This window comes from Egretta garzetta, unplaced genomic scaffold, assembly GCF_000687185.1.
Source record: "Egretta garzetta isolate BGI_Z169 unplaced genomic scaffold, ASM68718v1 scaffold319, whole genome shotgun sequence".
Classification (NCBI taxonomy): Eukaryota; Metazoa; Chordata; class Aves; order Pelecaniformes; family Ardeidae; genus Egretta; species Egretta garzetta.
The window spans coordinates 1,135,632-1,154,600 of NW_009260769.1; the positions used below are offsets into that span (position 1 = coordinate 1,135,632).

Consider the following 18,969-nt stretch of genomic DNA (forward strand, 5'->3'; position numbering starts at 1 on the left):
TGCTGAACTTCATGCCCCATCTGAACTGACTCTTCTGGCTGTACCTGCTCCCGCAAAGTGTTCCTGCGTGGCAGAGGGGCGTTTAAAGTTTTTAATGCCATGGCTTCTATACCACGTACCATATTGCTGATGACCTCCAAACTATGGCGCTTGTTCACAGCTGCATGATGCTTCACTGCCATTAGGGGCTCACTGACCTCTTGCAGTGACTGACGGACGACCGGCGAGCTGTCCTCTTGGAAGGTCTTTACGGAGAGCTGGACTTTGCGAGTGACCAAGTCAGGACTGCTCCCACTGACATACTTGTGCCGGTGGCTTGCCAGGTCCGGCGTGCTAGTGGCAGGACGCGGGCGTGGGTATGGAGGTGGGGGTCTGAAGAGATAGTTCTTTAACATGTGAGCGGTGTTGTAACTCTGGTTGCTCTGCAGCTGCATGTTAGCCAGTTCCGGTGTGCTGACGGTGTGTGATATGGCAGTGGCTGCTGTCTTATTTTGCACAGCATTATTAGGGTTCATTTGGTCAGATGGGGCGACAGGCTTATTATAGCCACCACCCTGGGGCCCGTATGTAATCGTGTAAGGATGTCTCTCTCGGATCTCAGGCTGACTGTAAACTAGGTCTTCTGGCTGGTTATAGGCATGTGTATTTCCAATATTGAGATTCCTCAAAGACTGACTTTGGCTGTCCATCTGGATCACCCCTCTCTTCATTTGCCTCATGACAGTTTCATAATCTGGAGTTGGCCGGTAAGATGGTACTATGATTGCACTATGTCTGTGGCTGGGGATATAGTCTGCTCTCATGATGTCGCTTCCCGGGATGCTCAGATTTGAGGACATTGGAGATGCCTGGATGAAGTTCTGTGAGCGATTGAGGGAGTTCATGCTGTGAGCACTGCATACGCTCCCATTGGGTCCATTACCATTCAAGTAGCTGAAGTCCATTGGACACCTGTCCAAACTGGTCTGAGATCTACAGTAGAAAGTTTCTTCATTTCCATGGAAAATGCTATCTGTGTAAAGCAGAGAGAAAGACATTGACAATTTTAAAATACAAGTAGTCATTCAATGTAACAAAATGTCAAACGCAGCCTGCACCAACAACTACAGAGACAGCTTAGTGTACAAAAACTGCAGGGAACATTTGGTCTTGGGGAACGTCCTTGGGTCACTGAAATAGAACAAAACCAAAGCTACTCCCGTAAACACTCCCAACAGTTTGCAAAACATCACAGTTCAGATCCTTGTGGGAGACATGAAAGGGGAAAGAGAGGAAGTGTTTTTGCCTGGGGTGGCAAGGAAGAATAAGGGGGCATCTCCTCCCTCAGTATCCTGGAAGGATTCACTGCTGCCACCACATTAAAATCCAGTGCTGCTAGCCTATGGTAATCCTAAAATTTCTCATCTTTTGTTTTAATGCACTGCTGTCTGTGATTTGAAGTAGCAGAGGGCTCTGGAATTGGAAATCCAGACCAACCAACAGGTTTGAGGATCTGAAGTATAACACAGCAGGGTAATCAAGACTCAGAGAAAAAGGAAGAAAAAAACAAAACCAAACCACTACTCTACAGATGTGCTAACGAATATTAAATACTTCAGCAAAGGATATTTGAGAGGGAATCAAGATGGTAAAGATGATGTCCTGGATCACAACTTTACTGTAAGACTGTCAGCATTGAAAATCTTGTAAGAAAAGAGTAGCAGCTCCCCAAACTCTGAAATCAGCTAGTTGTTCAACAATATAGAGAAGTCTGTGCTAAAACTAAGGGAACTTCTAAATTCTTCTAAAATTGAGAGTATCTCCCTTCAGAGCTACAACTTCACAGTTAAATAGTAGTAGCCACAAAGTCAAATCTTCTACTGTATGCAAGGAACTATAGTGAATGGCTCCTTTCAAAACGTACAAATTCTACCTTAAAATTAGTCAGACCACCACAACTGTAAAATGATACCAGGTATGACCAAGGGCTTCTCTGCCGGTGAGAGCACTTCAACTCTACCTCTCACGAATTGCAAAGAACGTAGCCTAACAGACCTGGCTACGTGTATTCCAAAAGGTGGTGTGTGTGCTTAAGGGTGTGAGACTCAAGGTGTTTAGGGGCTGGGCTCTGTTCCCAGCCTTGATCACAGTAACCTGGTACAACCTCTTAGAAAATGTATTTGTCAAACGCAGGGTTAAAAATAGTTAATCCTCCTTAAGTCCGTAAGGCTAACAATGCAGGCAGATGTTGATGAAATATCAGCAGAAAAGATTGTCTAAATATACAGTTTCATGACTAGGACAGTATGTTTTTTTTCCTAAAGTAAAAGATATTTGCTGTCTCCTTTTTCCTCACTCCATTTCTCCCCCTGGCCCCAGCTGGCACTGCCTTTGAGTACAGCCATCATACTTCCTTTCGAAATTATTTTTTCAGCTCACTGAACTGGAATACCAAGTTTAAGGTCCATATAATCATGCACAGACATTTTAGAGAAATTTGAAAACTGAAATTGGACTTTAAACAGAAGACTTACTGCAACATTAACTATAAAACTGCTAAGCTCTCCTCCAGCAGCAACTCCCATTTGGCTATGATGGCATTAGAAATCTAGACATAAGGGGTAGGAGCTTCTTTGCATACACATAAAATTGAAGTCCATTAAAGTAAAAATATATGCTCTAAGTACCTTGTGAATTATGTGTTTCAGTGTAGTGTTCTCCACACTGGACATGCATAGGAGGCAGTATAAATGGATGTTGTCTTGGCTGAAATAAAAGCACAAGAGAAAAAAAAAGTATTAGGAACTTCGTTTGCTACAATTTTTGCAGCTGAAACAGGAAAAACGTTTCCATGCCCTTTCTACCGAATACTGCTCTTTCTTACCCAGCCAGAGACACGTGGCTTGGCATTTCTTTATAGAACAGAGAATAACATTTTGTAAATTGTTTGCTGAATTTTGTTATGGAGCCCAAAGCTGACCAGTTAAGACTCCTTTAAGCTCAACCACTGCAGAAAACAAGATCCAGACTCCCAGCTCACTTAGAACTTTTCATAGAATCATAGAATGTTTTGGGTTGGAAGGGACCCCTAGAGGTCATCCAGTTTATTAAAAGCCTTTGCCCTTGAAGAATTAAAACAAACCAAACCAAACATGTAATCAGGACAAAAGTAGGAGATGGAACAAATTCAAGGACCTAGAACATTGTTATACAAGCCATAGGAGCACATATGGACTTAAAATAACTGCAAATTACATGAATATCAGATTCCCTAGATAATGAATTGGAACCTTCCTCCAACAATCTGCGCTGCAACAAGCTTTTTACCACAAGTATCACAGGGGGCAATTCAGCATTAAATTAGCAGGATCATTTACAGTGAAATAAATCACAGCTGACATTGTATTCACCAGCTTTGTCCATTGGTACGCCAATGCGTTTTGCAATCGCATTTTACCACCTGCACTGCAGTGCCCTGCATGGTGTCACTGAGCAAAGTTTAAGAAAACATACTTTGATATACAAAGTTAGCAAAAAGAGAAAGAAGACACTCCGGTCTCGTGGATATATCTTTCTTAACAGCAGAATAAGAGCTTTTCATCTAGGTTGATTCAAGCAGTTCAAACTATTAAGGAATACTGTGGATGCCCAAGGCAAAAAAGAAACACCAAATAATTCACCTTTGCATGCAGATGCACTAAATGAGCATCATGCAAGCTAGCTACTGATGAGGGGGTGGGGAAGGGGTTAAATTTACATTTTCTATGTAAATGGGGAGAAGGAATGAGAATCAAAGAAACTGAGCACACATATGAATTCTTGCATACAAAATGGCTGTGTTAAGCCAGAGCTGGAAGATGACAGGAAATATTTCTGCTACAACAATTACTTCCAAGGGTATAAAACCCTACTCTCACTGAATAATCTGGACAAAGGAGCCTGCAGCTGACAACCCGAATAGTGGAGCTTAGCCTGGAACAAACCAAGGTGCTGGAAAGCCTAGCAAACAGGGGGCAGAGGAGAAGTGCAAGGAAGAAGTGACTTCTACTGGGAATGTATAGATCTAGAGCAGACAGTTTTCTTTGTGATAGATGTTATGGAAAGCATCTGCAAGAAATTAAGGATTATTCTGTTGTGGCACTGTGTTTTTTTGGTTTGGTGTTTTTTGGGGATTTTCATTTTTGTTGGTGGTTTTTTTTTTTTTTTTGAAGGCCTATCTGCCTCTTCTGATGAAACAGAAGAAGCTTGAGGTCTGCAGAATGTCAATATCCAATTTAAGGATCACATGGATTTTTTTTAAATCAGCTTATTAAATATGTCATCATATTAAGATCTCCTGCACTGAGGAAGTTTTGCTGGAAACCCAGCATCATTGGGTGGCCTGACAGGAAAATGAAACAGCATAGAATGGCTTTAAAGTAATAGTTAATAAAATACAGGTTCACCATGATGCCAAAACCATATAAAAGGTCTTAATCTCAAAGTAATGAATGTGATCCTCAGTGAAGTGGCAGACCCTCACTCCAATGATAACACTTCACTTCCCATTTATGCCTACTGATTTATTACCATACAAGACAAATGAATAGGTAGGTGTATAAAGGTATGTACAGCGCAGACAAGTCAGGAGGGCTTTTTTTTTCTCCCCAAAGAGAACTGTTCCAACAAGTTAACAAAACAATTATGAAAAAAGCAGTTGAAAGTTCAACGTGAATGCTTCGCAGCTCAGTTCACTTTTTAATTGATGAGCACACATTCCTCCTCTTGATCTTCCTGAGGCTTTGGTTTTCTTAAAAAACTTGTTGCATGCTTATGTTCAAAACATAAAGAGGCAGCAGGATTTGTTTTTCCTTTGAAAACATAGATTTACATTTTTCATATCTAATATAGACGGTAGCTCTCTTTTTCCCCTTGTGATATATCTGAGGCCATAGTATAAGAATGCAAAGCACATTTCATTTCTTCACCTTCGGTTTTTCATAGTCATCTCCAGGGACCAAGACAGCAGATAGCAAAAATACTGTAAATATGCCTCAGAGAACGTCACACACAGCTTGTGTATTACATTGTGACACCTTGGAAACATGCTAAGAATGAAAGGACAAAGAAATCTGGGGCCAGTCACGACAGCTTTCCTGCCAATGGCTGAGAAACACAGAATGCAGCTTTCAGATCTAATGGACCATATATTCGCATGCAGGAAAACAGTCCATACTGAAATCTGCAAAGATAAAGCTACCCCAATATCAGTACCTCCTTAAGTTTAATTTCGGAACATTTCCCCAAGCTGCAACCACACTGTGGAGAAATGTCAAGAAAATGCTCCTGCCCACATTAGCTTTCAGCCTCGCAGCAATAGGCTAATCCAGAATTTTCATTCTGGGAAGGTCTACAAAGTGGGTATAACCTGCATCACAAATGAAAACTGACAATCTGCATAAAGATAATATTGCCCTCTGTCTAAGGGACCAGCAGTGCTGTTGCTACTCTTATTTAAGTGGTTCTAAATTACTGTAAGAAATACTGACATACTAGACGTTAAAACTGGATCCAAAAAAGTGTCCTTAGAGCTGACCAGAAAAAAAGATTTCCACAGATGTTTTTGGTAAAGATTTCAGGAAAAAGTTATCCAGTTTTGTCAGATTTGTAGTATTTATGGAGATTAGTTAAATGGAAACAAATACAGTGTAAGAAAAACTCTGAATCACAACAATCCTGTACTGATTATAATAGTTTTACTTAAAATCACTGTAACTTCAGCCAGAAAATAGGCTCTTAAAACAAGAAGCTGATAAATTTTAAGTAGATTTTATACAAAAACATGAGGAATGGAAGAAACACAGAAGGAGAAGGTGTAAAATTATGTAATTACTAGGTTTTGATTTATACAGCACCAGACACTTCAAATTCTTTCTAGGGAGTTATTTTCTTCACAGGTCAAATAGAACCTCAATCCGGTAGAAAAGATGCTCAGTTTCTGCAGGGCAGATAAAAATATAATGCCTTGAAGACTGTAGTTTTTCATACTCAGTGGTGATATTGTCCAGTTAAATTAATCAACCTGGGCAGCCACACCCTTGAAACTCATTCCAATCATATTGCCTATAACAAACGAGTGAACGTGCTTATTTGAAATTTAGGAAGTATTCCATCTTACACAATGCTCCATCCCATTAGAAATGGTACAGAAATTCTTAAAGACCCCACCATGGCACATACCAAAGATGACCTACTCCAAGTGGGCCGTCGTCGGATAGGAGGAGGAGAACTTGATTGTCTGTGGAAGAAAAAGTAAAGAGAAATACTAGAAACTACAATATTTCAATTCTGATTCAAGAATGAATGGGGGGTGGGGAGAGAGAGATGAAGAATCTGGAAATATTGTTCATTAATGAAATTTAAAAAAAATATGAATAAATGAAAATAATTCAGGTCCTTCTCTAAATACAGAAAGTATTCCAAAATATACATGCCTTCTGTTCATTATCCTATTTGGCTTACTTGGAAACACAAGAAAGAGAAACTCTGGTTTAAAAAGGAATCAAACAAACAAGTCTCTTAAGCAATAAAAACTGAACATGGCACGCAGGCACAGTCTCAGGTGACTTAAGGTGAACATTAAAGCAATGACAATTTTATGAACTTCATAGCAATCACTCCAAAGCAATACGAACAGATCAGGAGCGGGGAGAAAGCAACTGGTTAGATAATACTAGCAGAGCCACATACAATGTTAGAGTAGCCAGGTGCAGTGGAAGGAACAAGGAGTGTAGAAGGAAAAAAAAAGGAGGAAGGGAAAGAAACAAGTTGAAGGAGGCAGAAATATAGTGCTTACGTGAAGAGAGGAAAGGTGGAATTTGTCCTCTTACAGTTTCTGATCTGGTGAATGATGTTATGTGCGATTAGAGGAAATGCACACAGGAAAACAAACAACTGTCATTTTAACAGAGGGCAGGAAAATTATTTGGCTAGAAAACACACATTGACATATGCTGTCATCAATATCTGTGGCTCTAACACAGAGGCTGATACCACATGAGACTGTGGTAAGAAGGAGAGCTGTTCTAATGGCAAAAATACATTTAAATTCCAGTTATTTCACTCAGTGACCTCATGACGTTCCCTATCTTTATTAGTCCAGATATTTGTAAGTTGTGTGTGAAGCCTCTATATACACCCAGTTCATGGTACCTACATACTTATGGCTCAGTGTTTAATAATAAACATGAGATAAAGCTATTGCTTCTGAGGTCTGGATTATGAACAGTAATGGAACAGTCCTCTCTCCTGACCCCAATATACAGCTTCAAAGGGGAAATATTCCAAGATGACAGACTATGGTATTTTGTTTTCTTTCTTGACTGTCACAGGGGAGACAATCAGGGCTTCCTTTGAACTCAATTCCTCTGAAACCATTAAAATTAAATTTAGTATCGGACTACTGAAATGCATTATATGCTGCTAAGAAATGTCTTTTCTGGTCTTCCACTCACCTCAAAAAACTGTAAATGCCATCTGAAATCTAATCAACATCTCTTTTCTGTAAGTGAAAATATCACTCTATGCAGTTTACCTCATTGGTCTCTCCAATACTCTAACACTTTGTATGTTAATATACTGTGTGCATATATAATATTAGAAAGCTAGACCTTCCAGTCCTCCCTTCATCATTTTGGCTTTATTTTCCAACAGATGGCATTACCCAGCTAACCAGACGGGATGTCCAGCTCTGACTAGAGCTGTTGATAGAGATGAACTTCTTTCTATTTTTCCAGCTAACTAAGCTGATAAGTTTTGCAAGGGATTCATGTTCTCATTGCTATACAAACCCTGTACATCATGAAAGTTTCTCAAAACTCTAAACTTCTCAAAGCAAAATTCATCTCAAACTAAAATTCTGCGTGCTGGTATAAATGAAACATACTCAGATAATAAACTGACTTTTGACTTATAACTAAAGCCTCATGAATTCCTCCTGCAGTTAGGATGAATCCACCTGTGTGAGAGGACTAGCTGAAGGCCAGCTGCTTATCAAGTGCTCAAAGCAGAGCCTAAAGGACACTGTAGATTCAGGTTTACAGTCTCTGCTGTGTCGTGCTAGTATGACTACACAGATTAACATTCTCAGGCATCCTCCCTTGTTTGGTGCACATTAAGAAGCAGATAAACCTGTGTTTTTCACTGACCTTAGCTGCTAAATGGGTAATGCATCTTCAAAATGCTACTGCAACTCACATTTTGGCATGTTAACATATGTCACCTTTCACTCCAGTTTATACTAATACATAATTGGCAGAGACCAAGGGCTTCAATTTAAGACACTCTGTCAGATTTGGCTGCTTGGGGAGCATCAAGCCTCACAAGGCTCAGAATGAAATTTCATTCTCAACTGTCTGCTCTTGCTGATGATTAAAACAAAACAAGAAAAAAAAAGGGAAAGGGGAAAAGAACTGACACAAGTGACTAGAAAAAACAAACAAAACCAGACACACCAAACTCAGAGCAATTCCAAAGCGGGGTGTCAGAAAACAAGTGTGAAGAAAGAGTACTCACTCTGTGCAGATTTTGTTCTGTTTGTAAAACTTGTGTCGTGCTGCAAACAGCCGTGAAATATATTTGGCATTTTCAAGATCATCCTTTAAACACAAGAAAAATAGGAATCAAAAAATATATATAATAATTCATTTTATTATTCTTACCAATAAGTAACAAAGATGAGTTTTAAAAATCCAATTGCAGTAACGCTCGGTAAGGTCCATCACGTACAGAATCTGGCTGCCAAGAACATGTCTAGTGCCCTCAAGAGCATTGAAAGCATTGAACTACCAAAATACAGTGGCATGCCTTTACATGCTGCCACTTCACTGCTAAGTCACAGTGGGAGGGAAGGAGGGACAACAACAACAACAAAAAAAGATGGCTCAAGCTTGCTGGTCCAGTTTCTATACTGGCCTTGGTTCAGGGAGATGTGGAATGATTTTAAATAGCACAGAACAGCACTGCAGGCCTCCGAGTTCCAGCATGTGCACGCACGGTAGCTTATGCCCAGTTTCTACAACTGCTTATGCTGCTATATTTATGCCAGCATGAAAGATAGCGTGGTACTGTGGATATTTCATCCAACAAGCACATTTTTTTTTTGCAGACTTCCCAGCACTGTATACTTTGGGATGCTTGGAAAAGAATACAATTATTCATAGCTAAACAAAGTTAATTTCACACTCTGCATAAAGTAAAATGTGAATTGGGAAGGGTGGGAGGGCTTATGGCACGTAAGCCCCCTTGGGAAAATGGAATTTTAAAGGTTTATTTTTTATATAAGCAGCTTTATTGATGACACTGATTAGATCTTTTTCTTACTGTGTGAAAGAGCACATTCTCTTCCTTGTTGATCAACTCTAGAACAATCGAAGACTTGTTATGTGCTATATTCCCAATGTCATTCCACCTGTAGAGTAAAAAAATGTGGCTGAGTTTGCCAACACATACATTCAAACATTTCACAAACACATTAAGAATCCCTTAGTCAACATTAGTCTCTTTTTATGGGAAAGCTTTTCAGTAGCTGTTTAGTGAAGAAACATGGTCAGGAAAATAAGGAAGTCATGCTCTGATTAAAGGAGAATCAGATACTCAACTCTTAATCCAAACCAGGAGAGTTAAACGCTCCCTTTAAAAACACCAATTTTAAGACTCAGATACATTGAAAATACAGTTCAGTATAAAGTTTATCATTAATGTGGCATTTTTGAGCTGACTGATTCTAGCCACACGGAATAAAATTTTTTAATTTTCTTTTTAATAGTGTCATTCCTCTCCAAATGCTATTTCCAACTTTCCTCCAGTGCCAATTCTTCCTAAAGAAGGTTAAGGTGACAGTATGGTTATGTAGGCTATGCATACCATGTTAATACGCTGGTTTTATGTTTGCAATTTTTTTTTTTCAAGTAATTGTCAGGTTACCCAAGATCAGAGTTATAATCTTCTTATAAATAGCTGACAGACATTTGCGTACATTGCATGCAATCCATGGAGATGGAAAGGACTTGTTTGTTCTGTTTGCAGCATGCATTCCTCTTCATGTCATGGCAGGATGCTTGAAGTGCATATTTCCAAAGAGTAAGGATTCCAGCACCAACTGTCACTTCTACATGTAAAGAAACTTCTTGCTTTTGTCACCTGGCACAATTAAAGTATTATCTAATTTCTTCTCAAAATTAAATATGCAAAACATCAGCTATGTGGAAAAGGGAGCCCTAACATTTTTGAAAATGACCACTGAAAGCCCTTTTAAGGCAAAACCCCCTAACATTCCAGCTTAAGTCTGCTACAAGCCTTAGCTACTGACTAAAAATTAGTGCTCCTCACAAAACACAATTTTTTTGCTGCACAAATGTTCATACTTTAATATGAAGGACTAGTAAAAATCCAATGCAAATTATCACTGACAGTAACAGAAGTACCCACCAGAACAGTAGAAAAGAAGAATGAGTGAAACCCTAGCCTCCCTGGAATCATGGAGATTTCCAACAATGTTTTCATACAGAAAAAAACTTTCATAAGAAGTAACAAAATCCACAAAAGAAAGTTAATGGAAAAGCTTAAGTGATTCTTAATAACCCAAATAAACAGGAGAACAAATAAACAAGTGACACGGCCAGGATTTTCAACAGTATAGAATGAGAAAGTTCAGCTTTTTTTTTTTTAGTGGGGCACCTAAAAATGGCAACCAGATTTTCAGAAATGTTGAGTGCCGAGGCTGCCAACCGTGAGGTTTGACAGATTTGCATTCAGAAGCATCAAAGCAGCAGACATAAAGGCAAGAAAAGAAAAGGGATCAAAGCCTTGTAAGTAGAACAAGATACATGACAGACAACTACATCTTTCTTGCCGTCAAACCCATTCACAGACATCAGAAATTATTCTGTATCACATCTTTTACGGCCAAGAGGCCAATCCTGAAAACAGTGAGGTGACTACTCCTTAGTTAGAGGATTGCCACTATTGAAGTCACATATGTAAGTAAGGAAAAAAACCCCACACATGGAGCTCTGAAAAGAAACTCGCTTTAAGTACAGAAGACCCTAGTTTTTACCTATAAATCACAGTTGTCCTTCCAATTCTGTTTTTTATGAAGATTCCCATGAAGAAAATACCAAGTTGTATGTCATTTCCATGATTATCCTGCAGAGAAAGGATATATATTTAGTTTAATGAAGAAACTGGCCAATACATGCATATGAACGCATGCTGAACTACCAAACAGAAGCCCTTCTTCAGGATGAATGCAGGACTAATCCTTGACTAATCTATACTTTGCTGCTTGATTGGACTCCGATTTTCATTGTTTCAAAGCAGTTAGCATTTAACTGGATTCATTCTGTTGATTAGTGAGAACAGACCAAGGCTAAATGAGCCCAAGGTTCTCCGCCTCTTCAAACATGTACACTACAAACTGGCATTCATCATATAATAGCCTACATTCCCTACCACTGTGATTATAGCTATCTAGAGCCCACATGACGACCAAAAGCAATAGTCCTCTTTCACATTCACAGTATTTCTCCACTCACCTGTTAAAACATGTCAAGATTTCAGAAAACCACACCTGGATATGGAATCCCTCTCAAAAGCTATACCCTTCATAGTTCCTCCTTTAAAGTACTCCATGGAGAAGTTCACAGCAAGTGACTCGAGAAAGTACTTGTATTTCTATACAGATACATCCATCCATTGGGTTAAATATTTGTCTGCATGCACCACATAATGCTCACTGTTCCTCCACTGTTTTTCAGAATTTTTGGCTGGTTTTGTGCCTACCCATGTCTCCTTGCAGGCTCCTGTTTGAAAACCATGTGCTCCTGTTCCATTTTGCAATCAGTTGTTTTCTTGAAAACACTTTTTCTTTTTTGCTACAAAAGCTTAATGCTGTTGACAAAGAGGTTTTTCTACATTTACCAACAAAAACAACTCCCCCTCAGCTGCATATATAGTAATTGATTCACACTTTACAGTGGTAAATAAAAATCAAGCTAACACAAAGAGTGTGGTTAAAAAGAACTGCTAAAAGAAAGCATATGAGAGAAGCTCATGCACTACGCACAAGCAAATTCTAGAAATCATCAGGCATCCCTGCATTTTAGTAAATCAGATTAGAGCTGCTCTCCTGGCCTTGACCCCAGAAGTGCAACGATGGAGTAATCTGCATCTGTTTCTAACTACTGAGTGTTAGGCCTTTTGCAAACAAACGATGGATGCCAATTTTCGAGCCCCGGCCTATGCACCGATTCTCAGGGCCGCATACACAAGCATTCTTCCACATATGCTACAAGTCAGCAGAGGTCCTACAGCTGAGGCTTCAGTTTAGTCTGATTAGAGGACTACATAGTCCTCTGCCTTGTCCTGGAGGCAGCTTAGAAGGCAAAAAGATTGGGAAAACGTATGTATTTGTACGTGTGTGTGTGTGTGTATACACACAAATATCTATACAGAAAGAAAGGGAAACATATTTCTAATAGCATTTTCTAATAAAAGAGAAATCTTTCATTTTTTCCCTTTGAATGCAATTCTATTTGTCCATAAGGCCAGCATGCTGCTCTTTTGCTTCCTGCAATTTTGCAGAGCACCCGGTCCAATGATCATACTTACCTTACTGATGTGCAACAACATCTAATGACAATTCCAACACAGAAATCCTTCGCAGCAGCATGCAGCACTAATCTGAATTAATTTGATGAAATCATTGATTTCATTCATCGTCAATAAACATTCCATAATTTACATTGATGGGTAGGGGTTTTTTTGCCATTCAGCTCCTCCTCTTCAGGTCAATTTTGAGATTGGCCAAAGGATCAATTTTGACTTCAGCAGAGAGCTTTTTTGTTTGGTGTGGGGCTTTGTTCGTTTGTTTTATTTTTAAATTCCAAGTTAACTTTAACTAGCAGAAAACTGCTAGCAGTCCACTGCTTACAGCAGTTGGGTTGGTTAGCAAAGAGAAACGGGTCATGTTGGTAATAGCAGTTTTCAGTTTCTCAGCACAACTTTATCATAGCGGCCATAAGGCCAGGCAGACCACCCATGGCAGAAAGGGGCTTCCAGCAAGAGGCAAGTGACTACAAATGCAAAATAGACCTTGAAACCTCCCCTCAGTTCTAAATGTGTGGAGGACCTGTATGCACATGTAAGAAACTAAGGAAGGGTAAAGTTAATGCTCGGTAAATAGCAACTTAGAAAGACATGAAAAGGTCTTATCTTCCTATCCTGCTAAATACGACTGGAGCTGAAGTTCATTCGCCCCAGCCACTCTCAGACCACACTCAAAGAAAAGCAAGGAGCATCTCTGCTTCCCAAGTGAACAGGCCCTAGCACATAGCAACCTCTCCTGTGAAAAGGATTTTGGTGGAAGAGAAGTAACACTACAGGCCTAAAATATCCTCATGCTGCAATGTCCACTCAAACTATGAGCAGCCATTTCACCCTCCAGAACAGTGAAAAAATTCCTGTCTCTTTTGAACAAACACTACTTGCATGTGTTCCAAAGGTTGCTGCAGACTCCTGCACTGTTTGATTCATAAGTTCTTTTATAATACACACTAACATACCTTCACAGGGAAAATTTCCTGTCCAAACCCATCAAGGCGTTCCACTTCATTGATGTACATTAGCTCAGCTTCTGCTGCTGTAATGCCACTGCAATTAGAGAAACAAAAGGCAGCAAATGGTTCAGTATTATATGCACACAAAAAATAGTAGTGAAAAAATAGGATATTCACAAACCACTTTAGAAGACACTTTGGTGATGCTGCCTAGAAATGCACAACACAAAACTAACTTTCAACATCAGGATCATAATCAGCAAAGGGAGGAATTTTACTAAATGCTGCTAAGGTAAGGTACAAAGCACAGTTCAAATTACAGGAGGAACAAACTGAACTGATCACATTACTCAGTTTCTTCTGCACACATCAAATATTTTCCAGGCTTTATTAAAATATCAGGCCATTGCATCAGGTTGTGTCTAGTTCTGGATAGCCAATTTGAGCCATAAGGGTTGTAATTTGCATAAATAGTACACAAATCCACTGAAGTTGCTTAAAATGACTTAAAAGGGAAGACCTACATTTTCATGTTGGCTGTTCAAAAACACAGGCACAAAATCAAATGTCGAGCAGAATCTCTTTCATAATAGAGAACAAACCACCTGAAAACTTTTACACACGTGTCTCCACATGCTGCTGTCACAGCTCAGGAATTCAGACAGATTTCAGTTCTCAAAAGCAGGCCAGAAGAGATTGCAGGTTGCGCCAAAAGAAGGCCACTATTACTTTTTCCTCCTCTTTACTCCTTACCACAGCTTACAAACAGAAATATAGGAACCAGACAAATACTTGGGAGAAAGAGGGAGAGAAAGGAGGTGGAACACGATCTACCTGCTGAGGTGAGGATAAGTATTCGTTCTTTATGTTGCAGAAATAGCACTAAAGAGCACAGCAAGGGACGGAAACCTTTCCTTTCAAGTCTGTGAGTTAACCAAGATCACACAAGCAGTCCATGGCAGAGAGAAGAACAGAACCAGGCCTGTTCATGGCCAGCTTGGAAGCCAACCCTTTGGTTGTATCAAAGGCCCCAGCTTGCATTGAAACTCAGACTGAGAATGGCCTTAGACTGAGATTGGTATTTGCCCCTTTACAACCATTTTCTGTCATATAATGGGGAGTGCTGCACCCTTCACATAATATTCCTATTGGATTTCATGTAATAAAGCTTTAAATGCAAATTCATAGTATAGCACAAAAGATTATTTCCAATGATGCATAGGCACTGCCATTTTTCTAAGAGCAGCACTCTAGAGGTTTGAATGCTTCCACCACCAAACTGCCTAGACGACACGGAAGAAGCCTGCTTACAAAGAAAGTATTTGTACCGAAGCACTAATGCATACACTCCTAGCTCATTAACTAGTAACAGCATATTGTATCTTTTCCACAACTAGACTTAAAACACAACTCCTGTTATTTTCATTTCCATTACATTGAGAGCATATGCATCTCCCTCTCTCTTGAATGAGAGAAAACCCTCGGACAGAGCCTCGGACCACCCCTGATCAAGTCACAGGGTCTTTCACCATCAGGATTTAAATGAAACCAAGAAGAGAAAGGAGCCTACTTTATAGTGCAAGTAGTGTTACACATGCTCATTAAACCTTAGGGTGCAAACGCTCATTTATTTGGGATTAAGTTCCTTGGCCATTTTCCTGTGTTCACAGGAGGCAGATAATCTTTTTTAACAGACTAATTAAAAATGCAGCGAGATGTAGCATAATAGTAACGTGAAGTTTACCCCTGCCAGAAAAGCATGGGGAGGAAGGGAAATCCTAGGAGGATGATGTTGTCAAAAAAAAAATCTGAATCTTAAACCTGTCAAGCTCACCTGTGAGTTCGGTGCTCCTGAGCAACCTTTTGAGTCAGCTCCTCCAAGACAGCTTCATCCTGGTTCCAATCCTGTAAAAATATGAAGTAGCATTGAAAAATAGTCGTGCAAAGAGAGAGATGACAAAATACATGACAGGAATTATGATGGCAGATGTTTCAGGATTGTTTCCTGTTCATGCTCTTCCAGGTAGTTACAGAGAGTGAACCCATCACCAGCTGCATTGCAAATTCAGAGCATGGGATGCTGAAAATGTACGAGGAAAACACAGGGTTCTAGGCCTTTTTATATCTTTTTGGGGGGAAGAGTAAAAAGATACTGTTGAAAATAGGGGTAAGGTGCTTATTATTCCATAATAAAGAACAGAGTATAAAGCACGGATAAGGGATCTCTGCCTGGATGAGGACAAAACAAGTCTTTAAAATCGCTTGGAAATCTACAAACTAATATGTACCTTTTAAATCAGCCCAAAATAATGCATAGACCAGGGAAAATGAAGTTGTGGCTATTTTCTGTCCTGCAACCAACAGGTACTCCCTTTGCCATGTTAAAAGGGATTGAAAATTTTGCTGCCTCTTCAAATATGTAATAAAATGTACTTTATGCTTGCAACACATTTCTAAACAGAAATTTTCTTCTGCAAATTTAATAACATGTGATAGAAATAATTCTGAAATAATTGGGAGTAAGTTAATAAAGGAAGTCTGCTCACAAATTCAGGCAAAAAAAAAAAAAGCAAGCTGAAAAACTTTCTTGCAAAACCTCAAAGTTCTTATTTTTATTTTAAAATGCCTTGAGGCTGCATATAATGTACTTAAATACATCGCCTGTTTCTTGCTCAATGGGGCCCTCCCTCTGATATTTGCTTCTGCCACGAAAAAATGTGAAAGTGGTAGCATGCTAATGAAAAATGGCATGGTACATGCCTATGCACAGCTACACACCTGTCGGGAGTACTGTGCGCATAACTTTGTTCTTTTCCCTGCTGAAGAAATGCCATTTCACACACATTGTAGCCTGACGGGATCAAACAGTACAAATGTAGCTGCCCCTCCCTCACTCACCAGCTCAATTCACTAATGCATTTATAGCAACGGTCTCGTTGGAGGCTCTTTCTATGCCCAAGATTTGCCCAAATCCTCCCACTTGCTTCAGGACCAGTTTATATCTGCAGCACTTGGCAACTGTCACTGAACTTGCAGTGAAGTATTTACTATTGCATTATCCACTCCTCTCCAGAAGAGCAAAGGCAAGCAGTTAAAGAAACATCTAGAGAAACATGCACATGCAAAACAGAAGAGAGCCGTCCACACCACCATGTAGGCAGCTGACTCAAAAATGGAGGTTCTAAGAGGTGGCCCAGAGAGTAAACTGCCGAACCGCACAGAAATTAACCACCTGGGAGCTCATCTACCAGCCTAAACCTTCCCCTATTTTTTTTTTCTAAGTAGAAAAGTAATACCAGTATATTGAAAGACCTTTGTAGAAGCTCAGTAATGTACAAAGTGACAGCTTGACAACACATTTCTCTGTTTATATTTGCAGCTGTCTTCTTTCCCTTAGGTTATTGTACACAGCTTCATAAGCCATCAACTATACTTAAGATCATCACGTACTTATCAATAGATAAAGGCATCCTACCAAAGAAATCCTGCTCCACTAGTCAGGCTAACAGACCTTCCTTAGTGAAAGGTCAATACTGAAACCACTTTCTAGCTAATTCCCCTTCTTCCTGCTGACTCTCTCTTTCAGGTGGTATTGAACTCTGTCTACCAGCTGAAAATTGCACTTTTACTTCAAGACACTGTGCAGCTGTCTCCTTTTTGGATTCGAAAATGGACTATCCCGCTGCAGTTCCTGTACAAAAAGCGCCGATAAGTGGGATGAAATGCTTCTGGAAATGCCTTTCTCAAGCCTTCAAATTACAGTGAGATGAATCATTCTCCCTCTACCGCTCCACTAATTGCAGAGGGAAACCAGATGCCTTAACTTCTAGGCAGCTACACTCAAAGCATGGGAACCCCACCCCACATCCAATTTTTTCTTCCCCCAGTTAGAAAGAATTCCAAGATCTCTTACATTTTATGAAGCTTACACTGAAGACTTGTGCTGATGGACTTGTTCATCTAAGATAAAGCCAGCCTTAACCTCGGCAGGCTTTTTTTTTTTTTTCCCCCTCTAATCCATCCTCCCAGAGAGGCTCAATATCATGGATTGCAAAGTGCTTGGCATTTGTCACCAGAGTTTCTAACATCATTAGTGACTTAAAACACTTCTCTCAGCATTCAAGTGATTTGTTAATTTCCAATCTAAATTTAAAACAAATTTACAGCACAGTCCCTGCAGAACATTTTGAGAAGACCCAATTCATGCTTGACTTCAGTCTAATAGTCAGTTGATGTAAATTCACATTCTCTTGAGGAAAGGCTGTGTGATTTGTCCTGTGACACAACATTTACTGCATCAGCAGCCCTCACATCCCCTTCGTTAAGCCATGTTACTGCAGTGCTGCTAATATACACTTTTTTAAATAGCTGCAAAATCTTTTTTGATTCAAAGAAGTACATTTCTTTTGTTGACACCTATTCCTAGAGGAGGCTTAACTGGAACTGAAAAAGGGCTAAATTTTCCATAGCATATATTCATTCAGATACAGTCAGGTATATTGCAGGTTTTGGGGAGCAACGTTTATTTCCACTATTAGTAGTTCAGCTTTTACTTTATTATCAACAAAGCCACCTCTGAGGCATGGAGAAATTATTCATAAAAGACCACAAAAGAGGGGGATAAGGAACTCACCATAGGGAACAAGACATATTCTCGGAGGAAGTCGTGAGATTCAAACTGATTATAGTCTCCAAAATCCGCTGGAAAAAACAACACAATTACTCATTTTAGCACTTTCCACACATTAAGACCACACTCAACCTTTGCACAGATGCTTAAGTTCAAGTGGGCGAGTTCTCTCTGAAGCCACAACACAGCACAAAGATTTCTGCTTGTACTTTAGCTTTTAACATGGAGGTCTGAAAATAATAGTGTTATTACTACAGATCAAATAACAGCCAACAAGTAATTTCTCTCTTTTGATCCCTGATATTATGACCATTTGCAATGCTTAACCATCAGAAATGCAAGAGTTTCTTTTTCTGTAGCTTTCATGAACTAATACCACCATCTAATAAGGCTGTGATTGCTCAGACTCTTTAAAAATGCTGCATATTTTTGCTTCTCCCATGTTTCCAACCCTGACCAGGCAAAAAAAAAAAAAAAAAAAAAAAAAATTACCCTACCTCTATTACAATTCTACACAATTGTACAAGAGCTTCTTAATTTTAAGGCCTAGGAGGTTAAAATCCACTAGCCAATTCTATTAAAAATTGTCAAAAACCAACATGGGTTGCAGGGCAGAGGTGGAAGGTCTTATCCTTCTGCAGCCAGTGTAACGGTACAGGCACCGTATTGGTTTAACTGACTGGCCCACGCCATTCTACTTGCTTTTCTACTTCTTCTATATGTCTTTAAGAGGTACACATCTGCATGCTCATATCCACTCAAATA

General features: G+C 39.6%; 1 protein-coding gene across 1 annotated transcript in view; it reads right to left on the reverse strand.

Moving 5' to 3' along the window:
* PTPN14 (protein tyrosine phosphatase non-receptor type 14) overlaps positions 1-18,969 on the reverse strand; it is a 71,295-nt gene that overhangs the window by 17,308 nt on the left and 35,018 nt on the right. The window contains exons 4-12 of the mRNA XM_009646189.2: positions 18,208-18,275; positions 15,409-15,479; positions 13,581-13,668; positions 11,075-11,163; positions 9,340-9,427; positions 8,533-8,615; positions 6,199-6,256; positions 2,667-2,745; positions 9-1,012 (exon numbers count right to left, since the gene is read on the reverse strand). Coding sequence (XP_009644484.1) covers positions 9-1,012; positions 2,667-2,745; positions 6,199-6,256; positions 8,533-8,615; positions 9,340-9,427; positions 11,075-11,163; positions 13,581-13,668; positions 15,409-15,479; positions 18,208-18,275 — 1,628 coding nt within the window. The remainder of the gene's footprint in view (positions 1-8; positions 1,013-2,666; positions 2,746-6,198; positions 6,257-8,532; positions 8,616-9,339; positions 9,428-11,074; positions 11,164-13,580; positions 13,669-15,408; positions 15,480-18,207; positions 18,276-18,969) is intronic.